Raw genomic sequence first — 18,569 nt, 5'->3', positions numbered from 1 at the left:
TTTAACACCCAATTCTTTGGTTATGACTGTTATCACTACATCATCATGAGTCCGTTTTGACAATCTGCACCTGTAACTTACCCATTTTATTCACTGAACTTCATTCATTCATATGCATGCAGTATAACACTGATTGATAGCCTCCACCTATTAATTTACTATTCTCTATTCTAGAGCTATCTGTTTCTCCCAGTATTCTGTGCATTTTGTTGTTACTCTCTAATACTCTCCTGGTTCCTATACCTTGGCCAAGTTTAAAATCCTCTGAATAGCAATACAAAATGCCCCACAGGGACTCAGTCCCAGCTTCATTCAGGCGCATCCATCCAGCTTGTTTTGGTGCCAGCTTTCCCAGAACCAGTCCCAGTGTCCCAGGAATCTAAAGCCCTCCCTCCTGCACCACCTTTCCAGCCATGACTCTCAAATGAAAATTAAACAACAATGCTGGATTAACCACATTTTTCATGCTCGTCAAGTACACTGAAAAGTTATCCCCTTCTCTGATTGACCAGGAGATTTTTGTGTGGATATTTTAACCTTGTTGCAACTACTGATTACTAAGCACTGTTAGACCAGCCTGGGACAGTGGTGATATCAAGCCTTAAAGTGACGCTGACACAGTTCCACTTGGATAATCTATTCTCTTCACATGTTCATTGCCAGTATTTACAGTTCCATGTAGCAACTGCAATAAATATATATTCAGATCCTTTGAGATGTCTCATGCTTAGTCTTCACTTTATTCAATGCTGTCTGTCTCTAAATGGGAAAGTAGAACGCAAGAGCAAATGCTTCAATAGCATCTAAATGACTACAACATTCAACAGCTGCAGCTATTTAGGCCAGGATAAAGGACAGTATTAATCTTTGTCTGACAGAAGGTTGCATTGCCACACATACCAGCAACCCAGCTGATAATGAAACAAACCCAATAAGAATTTTTGAATTATCAGATATTAAAGATTTAAACCCTCTGATCAAGTGTCTAAACGTCTCCTGCCAAGGTTACTAGCCCACCCAATTCTGTCATTTGAAGTTTAAACAGGTTATCCCATACCTTTTTCACTGGTGATGTTGGTGCAACTTGATTTGCGGGTACGGTTGATGGGGCCACTGCAGCAGACTGGATACCTCCACTGTTGATACGGTTCACATTATTTACAGTTGCTGCAGGTTTGCTTTTTTCTGTAAGAAAATTGTACTTATTCATTGAGTAACCAAAATACCTCCCAAAATTAACACGTAAACTACCAAGGTGGTCATGGCATTCTATTTTTGAAACCTTACAGTATCAACCCTTCATCCTGCATAATAATACAGGATGAAATGTTTAACAGAAAGAAAAAACCTAAAATCACTTCTGTCTAATTTGCTAAATGTGAAAAAACTGGCATGACCTTACAAAATGACAGTTACAGGACTGCATGGTGCTGTTGGTCAGGCACTGGCCTCTTAGCCCTGGCACCTGAACACAAACGCAGCCTAGTCTGATGGAATGAGAATTCTGTCTGTTGGCTGCAAGGCTTCCATGTGGACAAGATAACTGCCACTCAATTCCATTGCTAAGCAGTTAATGAGATTGACATTGCAGAGGCAGATATGAAGAGAATTTCACTCTGCATGCTGTTTGTGACTTGGGACCGACTAATGCTGACATGGGGTCGATGAAGTAGAGAATGTTCTACCCATCATTAGCATACTCCTCACTTCAAAACAAACTCTTGGCAATTTTAGACAAAAAAACTTTATTAAAGGGTAAAGCTATTGGAGGTTTTGAGATGGTCCAATTAGTTTAGCCATGGTTAAATTTAAGGGTAACAATGTGAAAATTTCTTGCAGTTACCTGTCTCTGCTTCTGACTCAGAGTCCTCCTCCTCCTCCTCTTCACTAGAGCAACTAGAGTCATCTTTCTTTCCCTCCTCTTCTTCGTCCACTTTCTCCTGCTCCAGAGACTCGATATGGACTGGAATCTTCTGTTCATTCAGCAGGGTTTCTTTACTGTTAGAAGAATTTCAGTAAAGTACCAGTTTGTAAACTATGAATAATCTTGTTTGTGAGCAGGAACATGAAATGGAAAACTTGATTTCTCTAATGAAGGAGTTCATCAATCATTGCTAACATGTTGTAAATCTCACATTCACTTACCTTTTGATGGGTTTTAACTGTTGGTTGTTCTCCATTGTAGTAGTTGACTCAATCAATGGGGATTTATTTGCTTGTTTTTCCCTTAAAAGCTTTTGGGGAGGAAAAAAAGATACAATTTTAAGATGGTGTGGGCAGGACAGTAAAACTCCAGCTGATATCTCCTTGACGTATGCATTTATCACTTGGATAGTTCAATTTACACCTCAAAAAGTTACATGGTGTTTTGAGCAAAAACAGGTGTCAAAGCATGGACAGAATCCAGGATGATACACTGCAGATGTAATGCCTGAAGAACAGAGATTTTGGCTTCTACCAGTTGTTGGGATTCAACAGCCGTGTTTGGAATGCATGTGGCTCAATAGCTTGCACCTGTATCCTGACTAGTGCATATAGCAAACAACTTTCTTCTGCTCTCGACTGAGGAAACAGACATGGATTGGGCTGCTTTATGCATTGGCCTCTCCACAAAGAATGGCATGGGGAGGCAATGGCCTAGTGGTATTATTGCTAGACTATTAACCCAGAAACTGAGCTAATGTTCTGGGGACCCAGGTTCAAATTCCATCATTGCAGTTGGCAGAATTTGAATTCAGTAAAAAAAAAATCTGGAATTAAGAATCTACTCATGACCACAAAACCATTGTCGATTGTCAGAAAAGCTCATCTGGTTCACTAACATCCTTTAGGGAAGGAAATCTACCGTCCTTATCCGATCTGGCCTATGTGTGACTCCAGAGCCACAGCAATGTGGTTGACACTCAACTGCTCTCCAAAGTCAGCTGGGGATGGACAGTAAATGCTGGCTAGCCAGTGACGCCCATATCCCATGAATGAATAAAATAAATTACCTGTAGTTAATTTTAATTCACATTGTAAAGTAGATTTTTTTCGACTCATTCATGGGATGTACAAGTCACTGACTGGACCAGCATTTATTGTCCAGCTCCAACTTCTCTGAAATGAGCAACTTTGCTAAACTATTTGAGGAGACATTCAACAGTCAACCATTACTGTTGGTCTGGAGTCATATGTAGACCAGACCATGTAAGGATGGCAGATTTCCTTCCCTAAAAAAGACACAGGTGAACCAGGTGGGTTTTAGCAAAAATTAATGATGCTCATCATTAGACTTTTAATTCCAGGTTTCTTTTATTCAATTCAAATTTTACCATCCATTACAGTGGCACTCAAACCCAGGTCCCCAGAGCAATGCCCTGGGCTTTCAATTTACTACTCCAATGAATTATTAGCCCAAAGATAATGCCACTAAACGATATCTGCCCTAGAATTAAGTGCTAATTATTTTTCTCTGACAGTGGTTAAAACAATGCTAATACAGAATTTAAGAGCAGGGGGTGGGAAAGGTTCAAACATCGAGCAAGAGAAGTACTCAGATAAAGTGAAATGAGATCACAGAGCAATGAATGAAACCTCACAAACAATATCATGGGACAGACAGCCAATGCAACACAGCAAGGACATATGCGATAACTCATTGGGCTGGGAAGATGACAGACTGGGCCAATTTAGGTTTGTGAAAGGAGGGGGTGAAGAAGCAAAGTGAGAATGCATTGCCTACAGCGGAGAACTTAACAGAGAGGAAAACGTGTGGACACAAGATCATTTTTTGGCGCTGGAAAAAACGTAGATTTGAGAGACCAGATAGCAGGTAGAGTAGTGATGCTCAAGCCAACCACAATATCATGATGGTGAAGCACTTGATTTAACGGAGATGGTAGTGATAGAAGTTGGAACCAGAGGCAACAAGTATTGGTAGGAATGGAAAAGTAATGGCTTTGGTGACACACACTTAAAGACACATGGAAATATTTTCACTTTCTTCCTTACAAGTTGGCATTAGTGGTGGTGCTGGAGAGGTGAAGTTGGGCTTGTCAACGGTATCACCAAGGGACAGCAACAGGCAAAAGTGAACATGCTGGTAGCAGACCACTGACATACATGCAGAATTATATGTGGCAGCAGTCACAGGCTTTTTGAACAAGTTATATAGAGACAGAGATTCCGCACATCTGAATTTCAAAGATTCTTCTTGCAAAGAATTTTAAAAACAGCATTATTTATTGTGCACAATAAATGGTCAAAACAGCATTCACCACGACTCAACATACTGGAACAAAAAACTAAAAAGGGTTGGGAATGTGTCTTCCATGGTGGCCAAAAAACCAGTTTCCAAAGATGCTAATTCTGGTTTAAATGATAAATCCTTGAGAATTCTATTCGAATGCAGAATATGAACTTGCAAGCTGGCTTTAATGTAATGACCAGAGGCTTTCTTTCCATCCTTATTTAGCTTAGCAGAAAGCTATGTGATTGCATAGATATTCAAATCATAATAATTATTGAAGTTATATTGAAGAGATTCACTTTGTCTACAAGAGACGGTCAGTATAAATATTGATCGGTTAAAGCATTGCTTTGTAACTGGTACTTACCATATTCTGCCTTTTTTGCAACTCTTCCAAATACCCAAGAATATCTTCATCAGCTACATCAAATGCAGTCTGCCCCTATATACAAAATTCATAGGTCTCAGAGATCTAACATAAAAAGAAAAATCTTTCTACTAACTCACTTACCAAATTGAAAATAAAAGTTGATAAAGCACAAACTAGACCAGACAGTTTCAGAAGACATGGTTATCTAAATTTGAGTTTCAAGGTTGGCAAGTTATGTTGCAGCTTAATAGAGCCTTAGTTAGGCCGCACTTGGAACTTGGCTCAATTCTGGTCGCGACACCAACAGGAGGATGTGTAGGATTTGGAGAGGGTTATCGAAAAGATTTACCAGGATGTTGCCTGATATGGAAGGCATTAGCTATGAGGTGGTGGTTGGAGGAACTTGGTCTCACTGGACCAATGAGGTTGAGGGACAACTTGATAGGGGTAACAAGATTACAAAGGGCATGGACAGAGTGAATGTACAGAAACTTTTTGCCCAGGGTGGTAAAGTCAATTACTAAGGGGCACACGTTTAAAGTGCAAGGGGCAAGCTTTAAAGGAGATGCACGAGGCAGGTTTTTTTATTTTACGTAGAGGGTGATAGGTGTCTGGAACTCGCTGCCGGGGGAGGTAGTGGAAGCAGGTACAACAGTGACTTTTAAGGGGCATCTGGACAAATACATGAACAGGATGGGAATAGAGGGATATGGTCTCCGGGAGGGTTGGGGATTTCAGTTCAGTTGGACAGCATGGTTGGTGCAGAATTGGAGGGCTGAAGGGCCTGTTCCTTTGCTGCAATTTTCTGTGTATACCGCAAACCTTTCACAACACACTCATAATTGAAGGGTGTCAGTGATGAGGCACTACATTCACAAATATTGTTCTTTGTTTGCTCTCAAATGACATTTTCCCACTCTAAATCTGCCACTAAACCATCTCCTCAGAAGAGCTCACCCTAATCTGTCTTTGCCCCACCTCAAACCTCCCTCTTCTCTTCAAAGTCTTTGATTGTATTGTCACCTCGCAAATCTGTCCTTCCAATCTACAATTCCATATTTGAATTTAGCAGATTTCCAGCCCTGCAATAGTTCTGAAAGGGCTCTCATCAGAATCACAAATGACATCCCTTGTGACTGCGACAAAGGTAATTATATTTGGCCTTGGTGAGGCCACATCTGAAATATTGCGTGCATTGTTGGTCTCCTTATCTGAGGAAGGATGTTCTTGCTTTAGAGGGAGTGCCGAGAAGGTTTATCAGAGCGCAGGACTGACATGAGGTGTGATTGAGTCAGTTACGATTGCACTTGCTCAAGTTAAGAAGAACGAGGGGGGATCTCGTAGAAACCTACGAAATTCTAACAGCACTAGACAGAATAAATGCAAGAAGGATGTTTCCGCTGCTGGGTGTGTCCAGAACCAAGGATCACAGTCCGAGGATATAGTTTAGACGATTTAGGACAGAGATGAGGAGAAAATTCTTCACCCACAGAATGGTCAGCTTGTGGAATTCACTACCACACAAAGTGCCAAAACACTGAATGTTTTCAAGAAGCAGTTACATATAGCAATTAAGGCAAAGGGGATTAAAGGTTATGATTTGGGGGAGGAGGGGATCAAAGTATTCGCTTGGTTGATCAGCCATGATCAAAACGAATGGCAGAGCAGGCACCTGGAGTAGAATGACCTCCTCCTGCTCCTATTTTCTAGGTTTCTAACTCCTTTCATTCTTCGCAACACATCTGCAATATTTGACACAGCTGACTACATCATCTTCCTCCACGGTCTCTCTTCCATCATTCGACCGGATTGACCTGCCCTTGCTTAGTTTCTTCATTGCCTACTGGAGTTATAGCTGGAGAAACAGTGGTCTTTCTTTCCACTCAGTGGAGTTCCTAGATTATCGATCTTTAGTGCCCTTTCATCTACATTCCACAAAGGCAAATTACCTAAATATATATGGTTCAATATAGGCACTGACAACTCAGCTGTATCCTGCCATCACTTCTTCAGACATCCCCACTGTTCCTGAGCACAGTGCTTCTCAGACATCCAAAATTTCAGAAGAAATTTCCAATCAAATATTGCAAAAACTGAAACTTGTATTCACTGGCCACTCAGTGACAATCTTGACTCTGCCACTGGCAATGCAACCCAATATCCTGGTTACCAAAACACCTTTCTGTTCCACTTCCCACTGAATCCCTTATTTTCCCATCCAATCTTTGTTGTGCTCCACTTGTACAGTTGAGCCAGCCATAAACTAACTTGCTTGAGCTTGTTGACGAAGGAGAGAGTTGAATGGGGTAATGCCTTTGACAGTCATACATGGACTTCCAAAAGGTATTTGACAAAGTGCCTGTTAAGAGGTTTGTCAGCATGGAAATCAGACAGCAGCAGCACAATTACAAAATTGGCTTTATCTGTTAATCAAATTTCTCCTTTACCCATCCCCAACTATCTCCAGGCCTACAACCTTCAAGATCTTTACACCCCCTCCACTCTGGCTTTCGCACATGATTCTAACTACTCTACCCATAACGGCTGTATTTTCAGCAACCTTAGCCAAAGCTCTGGAATTCTCTCCTTAAAACTTAAACGTGAGATCAGGGTTTTGATCACCTGTCCTGATAACTCCTCTTTTGGCTTAATGCCAATTATTAATAGGGCATAGGGTTAATAGGGTATAGGGCATTGGTGAGGCTGCAGCTGGAGTACTGTGTGCAGTTTTGGGCGCCGTACTTACGTAAGGATATTTTGGCCTTGGAGGGAGTGCAGAGGAGGTTTACTAGGCTGATACCGGAGTTGAGGGGGTTGAGCTATGAGGAGAGGCTGAATAAACTAGGCTTGTACTCGTTAGAGTTTAGAAGAATGAGGGGAGATCTCATTGAGACGTATAAGATGATGAATGGGATGGATAGGATAGAGGTGGAGAGACTCTTCCCGCTCAGAAAGGACAGTAGGACTAGGGGGCACAGCCTCAAGATTGGGGGGGGGGGGGGGGGGGGTGGTTTTAGAACAGAGTTGAGGAAGAACTTCTTCACTCAAAGGGTGGTGAATCTCTGGAGGTGGTGGAGGCTACCTCGCTAAATATTTTTAAGACGCGGGTTGATGGGTTTATGATAAGAGAGGGGATTAATGGTTATGGGGAGAGGGCGGGCATGTGGAACTGAGCCACGACAGATCAGCCATGATCTTACTGAATAGCGGGGCAGGCTCGAAGGGCCAGATGGCCGACTCCTGCTCCTATTTCTCATGTTCATGCTCTGGCAAAGCCTTTTCCAAGGGTTAGCAAATGCAAGATGTAAGCAAAGCATTTATTCCCCAAAAGTTTGACTTTTGTTTTCCATAAACAAAAGCAAAGCCAATCCTAGGGAATGTGATTGTCTCAAACCATATCGAGAAACCATCCTCTCTCAGATCATTGATAGTGTGATACTGAGTTTGGTCTACTTTACTATAGTGATTTCAACTGCTGTCTACTTTATTGCTATCAAATCAGATCAGATCCAAGTACATCTAAGGCACATTTAAACTCCTCACAGCAAACAATTAACCCCATTTACCCTTACACTACAACACTTGTCATATCTTTGTGAAGCAGGCTTTCATTCCTGTTACCTGCCATTGCAAGACTGTGCCGAAAGAAATATGGAATCCCATTTGCACTATCAGAAGCTGATCTAACTGTTGTTACAATCCAACTTTAGCTTCATGCACCTTTTATTACTGGAGTGAAAATGCCAAGTCCGTGATTAGGTGAAATGGAATGTCATCCTTGCTTTTAGTTTTCTGTCTTCCAATTTATGAACAGACTGTGTAGACTCCACACAGACAGTGACCCAAGCTGGGAAACAAACTTGGGTCCATGGCGCTGTGAGGTAGCTGTTAATCACTGTGCCTCCCTAATGAGTCATGGTATTAAGGCTATTTATGTGCTGAGCTTTCTTATTCAGCCAGTGATACGAACACAGCAATTACGTTCAGTCCTCTAAGCCAAAGATGAAAGAACAACCTGTTCAGCTTAAATCATTGCTCTTCCTCTTCATTACATGCTACTCGCCAATACCTTGTCAACATTGACTGCCAATGCTCAGCATTGATGAATGGCCACTTCAAAGTGCTGCCAGAGGCTGCTAACACATGTGAAACATCACTGCAGAAAAGAATCAACACTTTCAGGAAAAACAGGGAGGGAGAAAAAACTAGACATAGTGCAAAGTATCTTCAGATACTGCCTTCCAAAGCACTGTGATCACAGGATTAACCAATGCTTGAATACAGGAAATAAATCAATATTCCAACAGACACTAAAGCCTAAGCTAATAAGCACCTGTTATTTGAGACATCTTTCATTTGGACATAAAAGATTCCATAAAGCTATTTCAGAGGACGACTTTCCATTAAAACTAAAAGCAAGTTCGCTGGTCATCTCATAGCCATTTGTGGGATTTTGCTGTGTACAAGTTAGTGGCCAGATTTTCTACATCACAACAGGGGCTGCAATTTACAAAGTACATCAGCTGTAAAGTATTTTGAGACATCCTGAAGTCATGAAAGTGCAAGTCTTTCTTCCATTAAATATATTTTGAAGATCAATTCATACTCGTGCACTGCTACTTATTTGCAACATTGAAATGTTTAAAAGCCTATTCATGAGGTTACTGAAATTCTGGACAATGTGCAGTTTTTTTGCCTATCCTCTGAGGTGATTGTGGACTTCAACAATTGCTTTTACAACAGTAGTTTGTCAGGTCACTTCAGAGAGTATTTAGAGTCCATTGTATCATGGGACAGGAATGATCTTTTCATTGGCCTACACAAGGGCGAAAGGTTTTCTTCCCTGGCAAATTGCGTACCATTGCAATTTCAATCTGCCTTGCAATCGCTTAAACCATCTGCTTCTCTTCACACTTGTGACTTAAAATAAATTTAAAACTGTTACCACAAAAAGCAAGAAAATTAACTGGCAACAAACCACTTTGTTGACCGTCTCCATGTCACAGAAGCTTTCCACCAGGATTCGGCAAGTTTCCTCTTTACCCCAGTGTGCTGCAGCGTGAAGTGGGGTCCAGCCATCATAATCTTTGATATTTACATCATAACCTGCCTGGATTAGAAGCCTGTGGATTTGAAAAAAGTAACCTTTTGAAAAGGTCAACAAAAAAATCCTGCAAATGTTATCTCTAAGTTACAGCAGCTTAACATACATCTTAAAAAAGTTGAATTCAGCCAGACGGCCACTAACCCAGGCAAAAGGCTATGATTCAATTGTACGATATTAATCACTTCTTGGTCATATGTACTTCAAGACAAGCCCTCGTAGCATCTACAAGGTAAGAACATGCTAACGGTACAAGCTCACTCAACCAAGTAACCATAAGTTGGTGCATTTTACAACCATCTTCAATTCACATATTTCAACTCCATGTTCAGAGTTCCATGTTTTACAAATTCTCAACATTTTAACTGCCTTGAACCACCAGCAATATTTCCTAAAAATAAACAATGAGTAATTGAGTTGCACGCACCTGTTTAAAGCGTGCAAACATCATGGACTCTCCCACCCCCAAATATCTATGAGGCTACGAAGCAGTCATTTTAGCTACAGTAGTTCGCTGGCACATAGGTTCCTTTTCCATTTGTTCCACAATTTGCTCATTTCATTTCTTTATTTACTTTTGAATACAGTTTTGTTTTATGTACATACTTTAAAACCTCTGTGTAGCCTTTAGCTGCAGCGACATGAAGAGCTGTTCCTCCAGATTTGGGATGTCGATTGTCATTTATCTGACCACTATTTAACCACTGCCGAGCATCTCGAAGCATTATTCGTTCTTCTTCTTTCCGAGCTGCCTCTATATCCACCCCTAAACAAACAAAACAGGTTACCCACACACCTAACCAAGACTGAACACACATGACATTCACAAAACTTAGCATATTTAAGAATCAGGATCTAATATACACTGTAAACGCAAGTATATGCTTTAACACATAAAACTCAAACATGAATACCTAAAATATGGCCAAATATCTATATGGGCTACTGCTCTACAGAGCAGACTGCATTAATATATACAAAATCAAGTCTTTATGAAATGAAAATTGATTAATGTTTGATTAAAAGTTATTCATGTTGCTTGTGCAGTTGTCTGCATATAATAAATGACATCCAACTTACCTTTGATTTATATTCCCCTTAGGATCATGACATAAGGAACAAAGGAAGGAACTGCATTCCAGTGCTTTTCTTGAAATCAGGACTTAGAACATAGAACATTACAGCACAAACAGGCCCTTCAGCCCACAAGTTACGCCGATCATATCCATACCTTCCAGGCCACAGAATATCTGTAACTCCCAATCCCATTAAATCCCATGTACTCATCCAGAAGTCTTTTAAAAGACCCCAGCGAGTTCGCCTCTACCACCACCGACGGCAGCCGATTCCACTCACTCACCACCTTCTGAGTGAAAAACTTACCCCTAACATCTCCTCTGTACTTGCTTCCCAGCACCTTAAACCTGTGCCCTCTCGTAGCGACCATTTCAGCCCTGGGAGATAGCCTCTGAGAATCCACCCCATCTATACCTCTCAACATTTTATAAACCTCTATCAGGTCGCCTCTTAACCTGCGTCTCTCCAGGGAGAAGAGACCTAGCTCCCGCAACCTAAGGCATACCCTCCCAATCCAAGCAACATCCTTGTAAATCTCCTCTGCACCCTCTCAGTAGCTTCCACATCCTTCCTGTAGTGAGGCGACCAGAACTGCACACAGTACTCCAAGTGGGGTCTGACAAGGGTCTTATAAAGTTGCTGCATTACCTCCCAACTCCTAAACTCAATCTCTCGATTAATGAAGGCCAGTACACCATACGCCTTCTTGACCAGATCCTCCAACTGCGAGGCCAATTTAACAGTCCTGCGGACCTGGACCCCAAGGTCCTTCTGCTCCTCAACACTGCTAAGACTCCTACCCTTGATATTGTACTCCTTCATCCCATTGGACCTGCCAAAATGGACCACTACACATTTATCCGTGTTGAAGTCCATCTGCCACTTCTCCACCCAGTCTTGCATCCTATCTATGTCATGCTGCAACTTCTGACATCCGTCCAGACGATCCATAACACCAACCTTCGTGTCATCGGCAAACTTACTAACCCATCCCTCCACTTCCTCATCCAGGTCCTTTATGAAAATGACAAACAGCAAGGGTCCTAGAACAGATCCCTGGGGCACTCTATTGGTGACCGACCTCCATGCAGAAAAAGACCCGTCCACAACCACACTCTGCCTTCTGCAGGCAAGCCAGTTCTGGATCCACAAGGCCAAAGCCCCTTGGATCCCATGCTCTCTCACTTTCTCAAGAAGTCTTGCATGGGGGACCTTATCAAACGCCTTGCTGAAGTCCATGTAAACCACATCCACCACTCTTCCTTCAATGTGTTCAGTCACATTTTCAAAGAACTCAACTAAGCTCATAAGGCACGATCTGCCCTTGACAAAGCCGTGCTGACTATTTCTGATCATACAAAACTTCTCTAAATGCTCATAAATCCTGTCCCTCAGAATCCTCTCCAACTTACCAACCACTGAGGTCAGACTCACCGGTCAGTAATTTCCTGAGCTATCCCTGTTCCCTTTCTTGAAAATAGGAACCACATCCGCAATCCTCCAATCTTCCTGAACCTCTCCCGTCTCCATCGATGATGCAAATGTTTTCATTACACTCTGCAACTTTATAAGACCCTTGTCAGGCCTCATTTGGAGTACTGTGCACAGTTCTGGTCGCCTCAGTATAGGAAAGACGTAGAAGCTATTGAAAGGGTACAGAGGAGATTTACAAGGATGTTGCCTGGACTGGGAGGCATGCCTTATGAAGTTGGGTTGAGGGAGCTGGGTCTCTTTTCCCTGGAGACGAAGGTTGAGAGGCGACCTGATAGAAGTTTACAAAATGTTGAGAGGAATAGATGGGGTGGACTCTCAGAGGCTATTTCCCCGGGTTGAAATGGTCGCTACGAGAGGACACAGATTTAAGGTGCGGGGAGGGAGGTTCAGAAGTGATGTTAGGGGTAAGTTTTTCACTCAGAGGGTGGTGAGTGAATGGAATCGGCTGCCGTCAGTGGTGGTGGAGGCGAACTCGCTGGGGTCTTTTAAAAGACTTCTGGATGAGTATATGGGGTTTAATGAGATTGAGGGTTATAGATAGGTCTGTAGGTTGGTAGGTGATGTGATCGGCGCAACTTGTGGGCCGAAGGGCCTGTTTGTGCTGTAGTGTTCTATGTTCTATGTTCCCGACAATCGACAAAGGTTTCATGGTCATCAGAAGATTCTTAATTCCAGATCTGTTTCATTGAACTCAAATTCCACCATCTGCCATGAAGGGATTTGAACCCGGGTCCCCAGAACGTTAGCTGAGTTTCTGGATTAATAGCCTAGCAATAATACTACTAGGCCACTGCCTCCCCAAATGTCAAACTTCTCTTTCCCATAGAAATTGAGTCCCAACCTGTTCAACCATAAAGTAAAAATAAGATTTATTTGTCACAAGTAAGGCTTGTGGTGCAATGAAGTTAGTGTGAAATTCCCCATCATGATGGGTTATATTCATCACTGGTGTAGGAGCAATACCTCAACCATGAGCCTACATCAAGTCACAAAAGTGACCTGATAAAATTTAAGGATTTCTTTTCAGGGAAACCTAAAACTCAGATCCATAAATATAAGAAAATCAATAAATCACAACAGGAAATTCAAGAGAAACACCTTCATCCAGTCTGTGGTTGGGAACTCTCTACCATGTGGAGTGATTTGTGGCAAATAAATGTATTGGTTCTATGTGGAAGTTAATAGACACAAGGGAAAAAGGAATATGAAGTACACTGACAAGGTTGGTCAAGTAATGAGCGGAGAACACTCATGTAAGCTTAAAAACTGAGACTGGTTGGGCTCAATGGCCTGATTCTGTGTTGCAAATGCTATATAATTCTACCTATCGTCCCAACGCAACCCAGCTCACCACGAGGAAAAAAACAAAATTCAACAGCTGAAAATCAACAAGGCCTTCTGCACAGGTAGAATCCCTGCTGAAACATTAAAATGAGGCGGAGAGGTACTCTTGACAAGAATCCACAATCTCATTACCTTTGTGTGGAAGGAAGAGAACATGCCAGCAGATGTTTTAATTATGACTATCTTCAAGAAACAAGACAGGTCCAACTGCAGAAATTACAAAGGGATTTCCCTTCTCTCCGTCCTGGCAAAGGTAATCTTGAGAATTCTCTAACTGCCTTTAACCCCATGGCTAAAGGGCTCCTCCCTCATTGTCAGTGCAGCTTCTGCCCAGCTGCAGCTTGTGGTGTCCAATTGTAAACACTGGAAACAGAACGCAGAATCCAGAGAGTCCCACCCACCTACTCAAACTAGACACCACCTCCCAAACCTGCGGCTCCAAGATTAGACTATTCAGCCACCTCCCCGAAGTAGAAGCAAGTCCTGCTCAACTGAGGTGCTGCCAATGAAGAATAAATGCAGTTTACCAACCTCACCCACAACACAGCATTAACCAAAAAAACTGCCATAGCTAATGTCTGTGTGCCTAACATGTACTTAAACCCTTTTTCCATGGTGCAGCACATATAATACCAGTACACTTTACAAATCCCTTTCACAGAATGCAAAACATATAGCAACCTGAAGACAGCAAATAACGTTTTTTTCTAAAATGCGCAGTCTTAATGTCCCCATGCAGATCTTGATCAGTTGGACTCCTTTATATTACAGCACATCCACAACAGCACAGGAACATTTATTGGGCCCGTGCATTTAACCAAATCACCCACACAACTCCACAAAAACTATTAGAGGGAAACTTTAACTGCTAAGTTAAAGGTTTGAGCCCAATTCTAAAATAGGGCTGTTTGTTATTCTCATGTGCTGCAGACATACAACATCATTAATCAAATACAAGTGCTTGGGAAATGCTTAAGAATATATGAAACAGTAATCTCCAGAATAGAATTATAAATACAATCCCATCGAAGAGATGGGATATCCTCGTTCCCCTCCCAACTTAAGGATAAACAACGATGCTTAACTATAACATCCTGAAGCTGCAAAGCAGACATATACAGCAAAGGAGAGGAAACCAGTTAAAGCCAGCTGCAAGCTCAAGTTCAAGATCCAATGCTAACTTCTCCTTCCCCATTAAAGGATTGCCTGATCTCCAATATCCAGCTGCAGTTACATGGTCAAGATGAAGAGCCTGGTGGGCTAAGTTCAATGAAAGCAGCATGACAATAAATCAAAGTTGCAATAGAAGTTACATCTTCCAAAGAACTCAGTCACACCTGTCCAACATTAAGCTTATCATAGATTGAACATGCAATACATTTTCTATATAGTCGATGATAGTAACATTCAACACATTAGAACAGCCTAATATCTAGATTCAGGCAAGAGAAAAACTTCCCACAAATGCAACTAATCTTCTTGCACCATTTTAGAGCAGTCATTCTTATCCAGCCTCGTGTCACTCACTCGTCAAAGTTATAAATTCACGGCTCCAGAATTTTGAACACAATCCAGGCGGAGACAACATTCTGATAGGAGAATGGTGCATTGTCGGAGGAGCCATGTTTTTAGACGAGACATTAAACGAAAGCCATCTGTCTTGTGCAATGTCATCAAGAGTCGGTTTTATTACGTCAAGAACTGGAGTTAAGTCGTATCCACAATCTGCTAGACACTGAAGTGATCCATGCAGCGAGATCTGTACAGCATTCTGGCTCAGGCTGATCAGAGGCAAACATTAAACACACCACATAAGTGAAAGGCAATAATCACTCACCAGGAGAGAATCGAACTGACTATCTCCCTTCATGTTCAACAGTATTATCACTGAATACCCAGCCATCAACAGTCTAGTTGTCATCACTGACCAGAAACTTAACTGGATCAGCCACAGAAATACTGTGGCTACAACAGCCAGTAACACACCCACAAATATCCCAGTGCCTCTCCAATATCCAAGAGAGGAGTCAGGATTTTAAATCCTCTCCAGTTGTCTAAACGAATGCAGTTCCCACAGAACAAGATGCTCAACACCATCCAAAATAAAACAACCCAAATGATCAGCACCCGATCCATCGCCTTAATACTGTCTCCATCACCAATGCACTAACGACCATAAGACCCTAAGACATAGGAACGGAATTAGGCCACTCGGCCCATCAAGTCTACTCTGCCATTCAATTATGGCTGATTTTTCTCATCCCCATTCTCCTGCCTTTTTCCCATAACCCCTGATCCCCTTATTAATCAAGAACCTATCAATCTCTGCCTTAAAGACACTCAATGACCTAGCCTCCACAGCCTCCTGCGGCAAACAGTGTCACAGATGACTCACTCCTCTCTGGCTGAAGAAGTTCCTCATCTGTTTTAAAGGCTCATCCCTTTAGCCTGAGGTTGTGCCCTCTGGTTCTAGCTTTTCCTACTAGTGGAAACATCTTCTCCACGTCCACTCCATCAAGGCCTCGCAGTATCCTGTAAGTTTCAATAAGAATCTCCCTCATCCTTCTAAACTCCAACAAGGACAGACCCAGAGTCCTCAACCTTTCCTCATATGACAAGCTCTTCATTCCAGTGGATGTTATTGTGAACCTCCTCTGGACCCTTTCCAAGGCCAACACATCCTTCCTTAGATACGGGGCCCAAAACTGCTCACAATATTCTAAAAAGGAGTCTCAGAGTCTCATGCAGCATCAGGAGTACATTCCTGCTCTTGTGGGATGTACTTGAGTATTCTGAGATTCAAAACTGTACACAGAACTCAAACTGCTGCCAGCACACACACAATGACTACACGATCATTCTTTTACTCTCGTTCCCTATTTCTGGACCTTGGAATATTAGTCTTTCATGTCATTAGTTTCTGGCCATTAGATATTCAACAGCAACTTGTAACTATTCAGAGCCTTCATCACTAAAATGTTGCCAGGCACTTCAATTCAAGTAACTGTGGAATCAAACGTCACTAGCCACCCTGATCCTCCCAAACCCCACAGCTGTTGCCATTCACTTTTCTCTTACCTCCTCCCCCTCATTATCATGACCAGTCTGGCAGGTATTAAATCAAGCCATGGACCATTTCAACTCAAAATGCCTCAAAATTCTCTGGTCACAGCCAATAAAACAAAGGAGGACGCCATTCAGCCTGAAGAGTTCATGCTGGCTCCACATGGAGCAATCCAATCACTGCTCGTCCCCACTTCATTCCCATAACCCTGCAGGTTTATTTCTTTCACGTGTCCATCCAATTTTGGTTTATAATCATTGATGTTTCCACTTTCAACCTTGTGGGCAGAGATTTCAGGTGGCACAGTGGCTAGCACTGCTGCTTCACAGCACCAGGTACCCAGGTTTGATTCCAGCCTTGGTCACTGCAGAGTTTGCACATTCTCCCCAAGTTTGCATGGGATTCCTCCAGGTGTTCTAGTTTCCTCCCACATTCCGACAGACATGCTGATTAGTGTGCACTGGCCATGCTAAATTCTCCCTCAGTGTACCCGAACAGGCGCCGGAGTGTGGCAGCTAGAGGATTTACACAATAACTTCACTGCAGGGTTAATGTAAGCCTACATGTGACACTAATAAGTAATTTGTTTTTAATTCAAATTCTTCCATGTTCTCCCTTGCATCCAAAATGTTAAATTCAAGTCACCTCGCCTTTGCACCATCAGCAAAGGGAAGAAATTGCTTTTGAGTTCTTTTCAAATATTCATTTACAGGACATGGGTTTCATTGGCTAAGCCAGCATTTATTGCCCATCACTAATTGCCTTCGAGGTGGTGGCGGTGAGCTTCTTGAACTTCTGCAGTCCATGTGTTGTAGTTACACCCACAGTGCTACTTGAGCAGGAATTTTAATATTTTGATCCAGTGACAATAAAGGAACCTCAACATATTCCTCAGTTCAGATGGTCTGAGACATGGAGGAAAACTTGCAGATGGTGGTGTTCTCATGCCTCTGCTGTCCTTATCTTTTAAGGCGGTGGAGGTTGTGGATTTGGAAGATAACCTCTAGAGAGCCAGGGTGAGTTGCTGAAGTGCCTCTTGTAGATGGCACACGTTGCTGCCACTGTGAATTGGTATTAGGGGGCTGAATGTTCAAGGTGGTGGATGGGGTGCCAATCAAGCGGCCTGCTCTGTGCTGGATGATGTTGAGCTTCATGAGTATTGTTGGAGCTGCAGTCATCCAGAGAATGGGAGAACATTCCATCACAATCCTCAAATTGTGCCTTGTAAATGGTGGGCAGGTTTTGGGAATCAGATGGTGAATTACTCTCTGCAGAATTCCCAGTCTCTGACCTACTCTTGTAGCCGTGGCCTTTTTTATAGCTCGTCACGGGTATCACCCCCAGGAGATTGGCAGTGGGTGACTCAATAATGGTAATTAAATTGAACGTCATGTGGAAATGGTTGGATTCTCTCAATGGGCCTGGCAGCATGATGGCACGATGGTTAGCACTGCTGCCTCAGCACCAGTAAGCCAGGTTCTATTCTGACCTTGGGTCATAGTGTCAAGTTTGCACAATCTCCCCGCATCTGCGTGGGTTTCCTCCAGGTGCTTCTGCTTCCTCCCAGAGCTCAAAGATGTGCAGGTTAGGTTGATTGGCATGCTAAATTAACCCTTAGTGTCAAAAGTGACCATAAGAGCAAATACGTGGGGTGACAGGAAAAGGGCATGGGTGGGATTGTCATTGGCGGAGACTCGATAAGCCAAATGGCCTTCTTCTGTACTGTTGGGATTCCATGAAATGTTACTTGTCACTTATCATTCCAAGCCTGACTACCGGCCAGGTCTTGCTACACATGGGGTCCAACTGAGTAGCTGCAAATGGGGCTGAATATTACCATCAGTAAAACATCGCCACTTCTGACCTGATGGAGAGAAGTCTGGGA

At 42.5% G+C, this 18,569-nt stretch overlaps 1 protein-coding gene across 10 annotated transcripts in view; it reads right to left on the bottom strand.

Annotated features, from left to right (window-relative positions):
- ppp1r12a (protein phosphatase 1, regulatory subunit 12A) overlaps window positions 1–18,569 on the bottom strand; it is a 202,235-nt gene that overhangs the window by 84,413 nt on the left and 99,253 nt on the right. For all 10 annotated transcript variants that reach the window (XM_080191428.1, XM_080191432.1, XM_080191433.1 and 7 more), the window contains exons 4-9: window positions 10,312–10,471; window positions 9,580–9,724; window positions 4,599–4,673; window positions 2,146–2,234; window positions 1,844–1,998; window positions 1,058–1,185 (exon numbers count right to left, since the gene is read on the bottom strand). In XM_080191428.1, coding sequence (XP_080047554.1) covers window positions 1,058–1,185; window positions 1,844–1,998; window positions 2,146–2,234; window positions 4,599–4,673; window positions 9,580–9,724; window positions 10,312–10,471 — 752 coding nt within the window. The remainder of the gene's footprint in view (window positions 1–1,057; window positions 1,186–1,843; window positions 1,999–2,145; window positions 2,235–4,598; window positions 4,674–9,579; window positions 9,725–10,311; window positions 10,472–18,569) is intronic.

This window comes from Carcharhinus amblyrhynchos, chromosome 6, assembly GCF_965287045.1.
Source record: "Carcharhinus amblyrhynchos chromosome 6, sCarAmb.v2.hapA, whole genome shotgun sequence".
NCBI lineage: Eukaryota > Metazoa > Chordata > Chondrichthyes > Carcharhiniformes > Carcharhinidae > Carcharhinus > Carcharhinus amblyrhynchos.
This window is presented reverse-complemented; position numbering and strand designations above follow the sequence as displayed.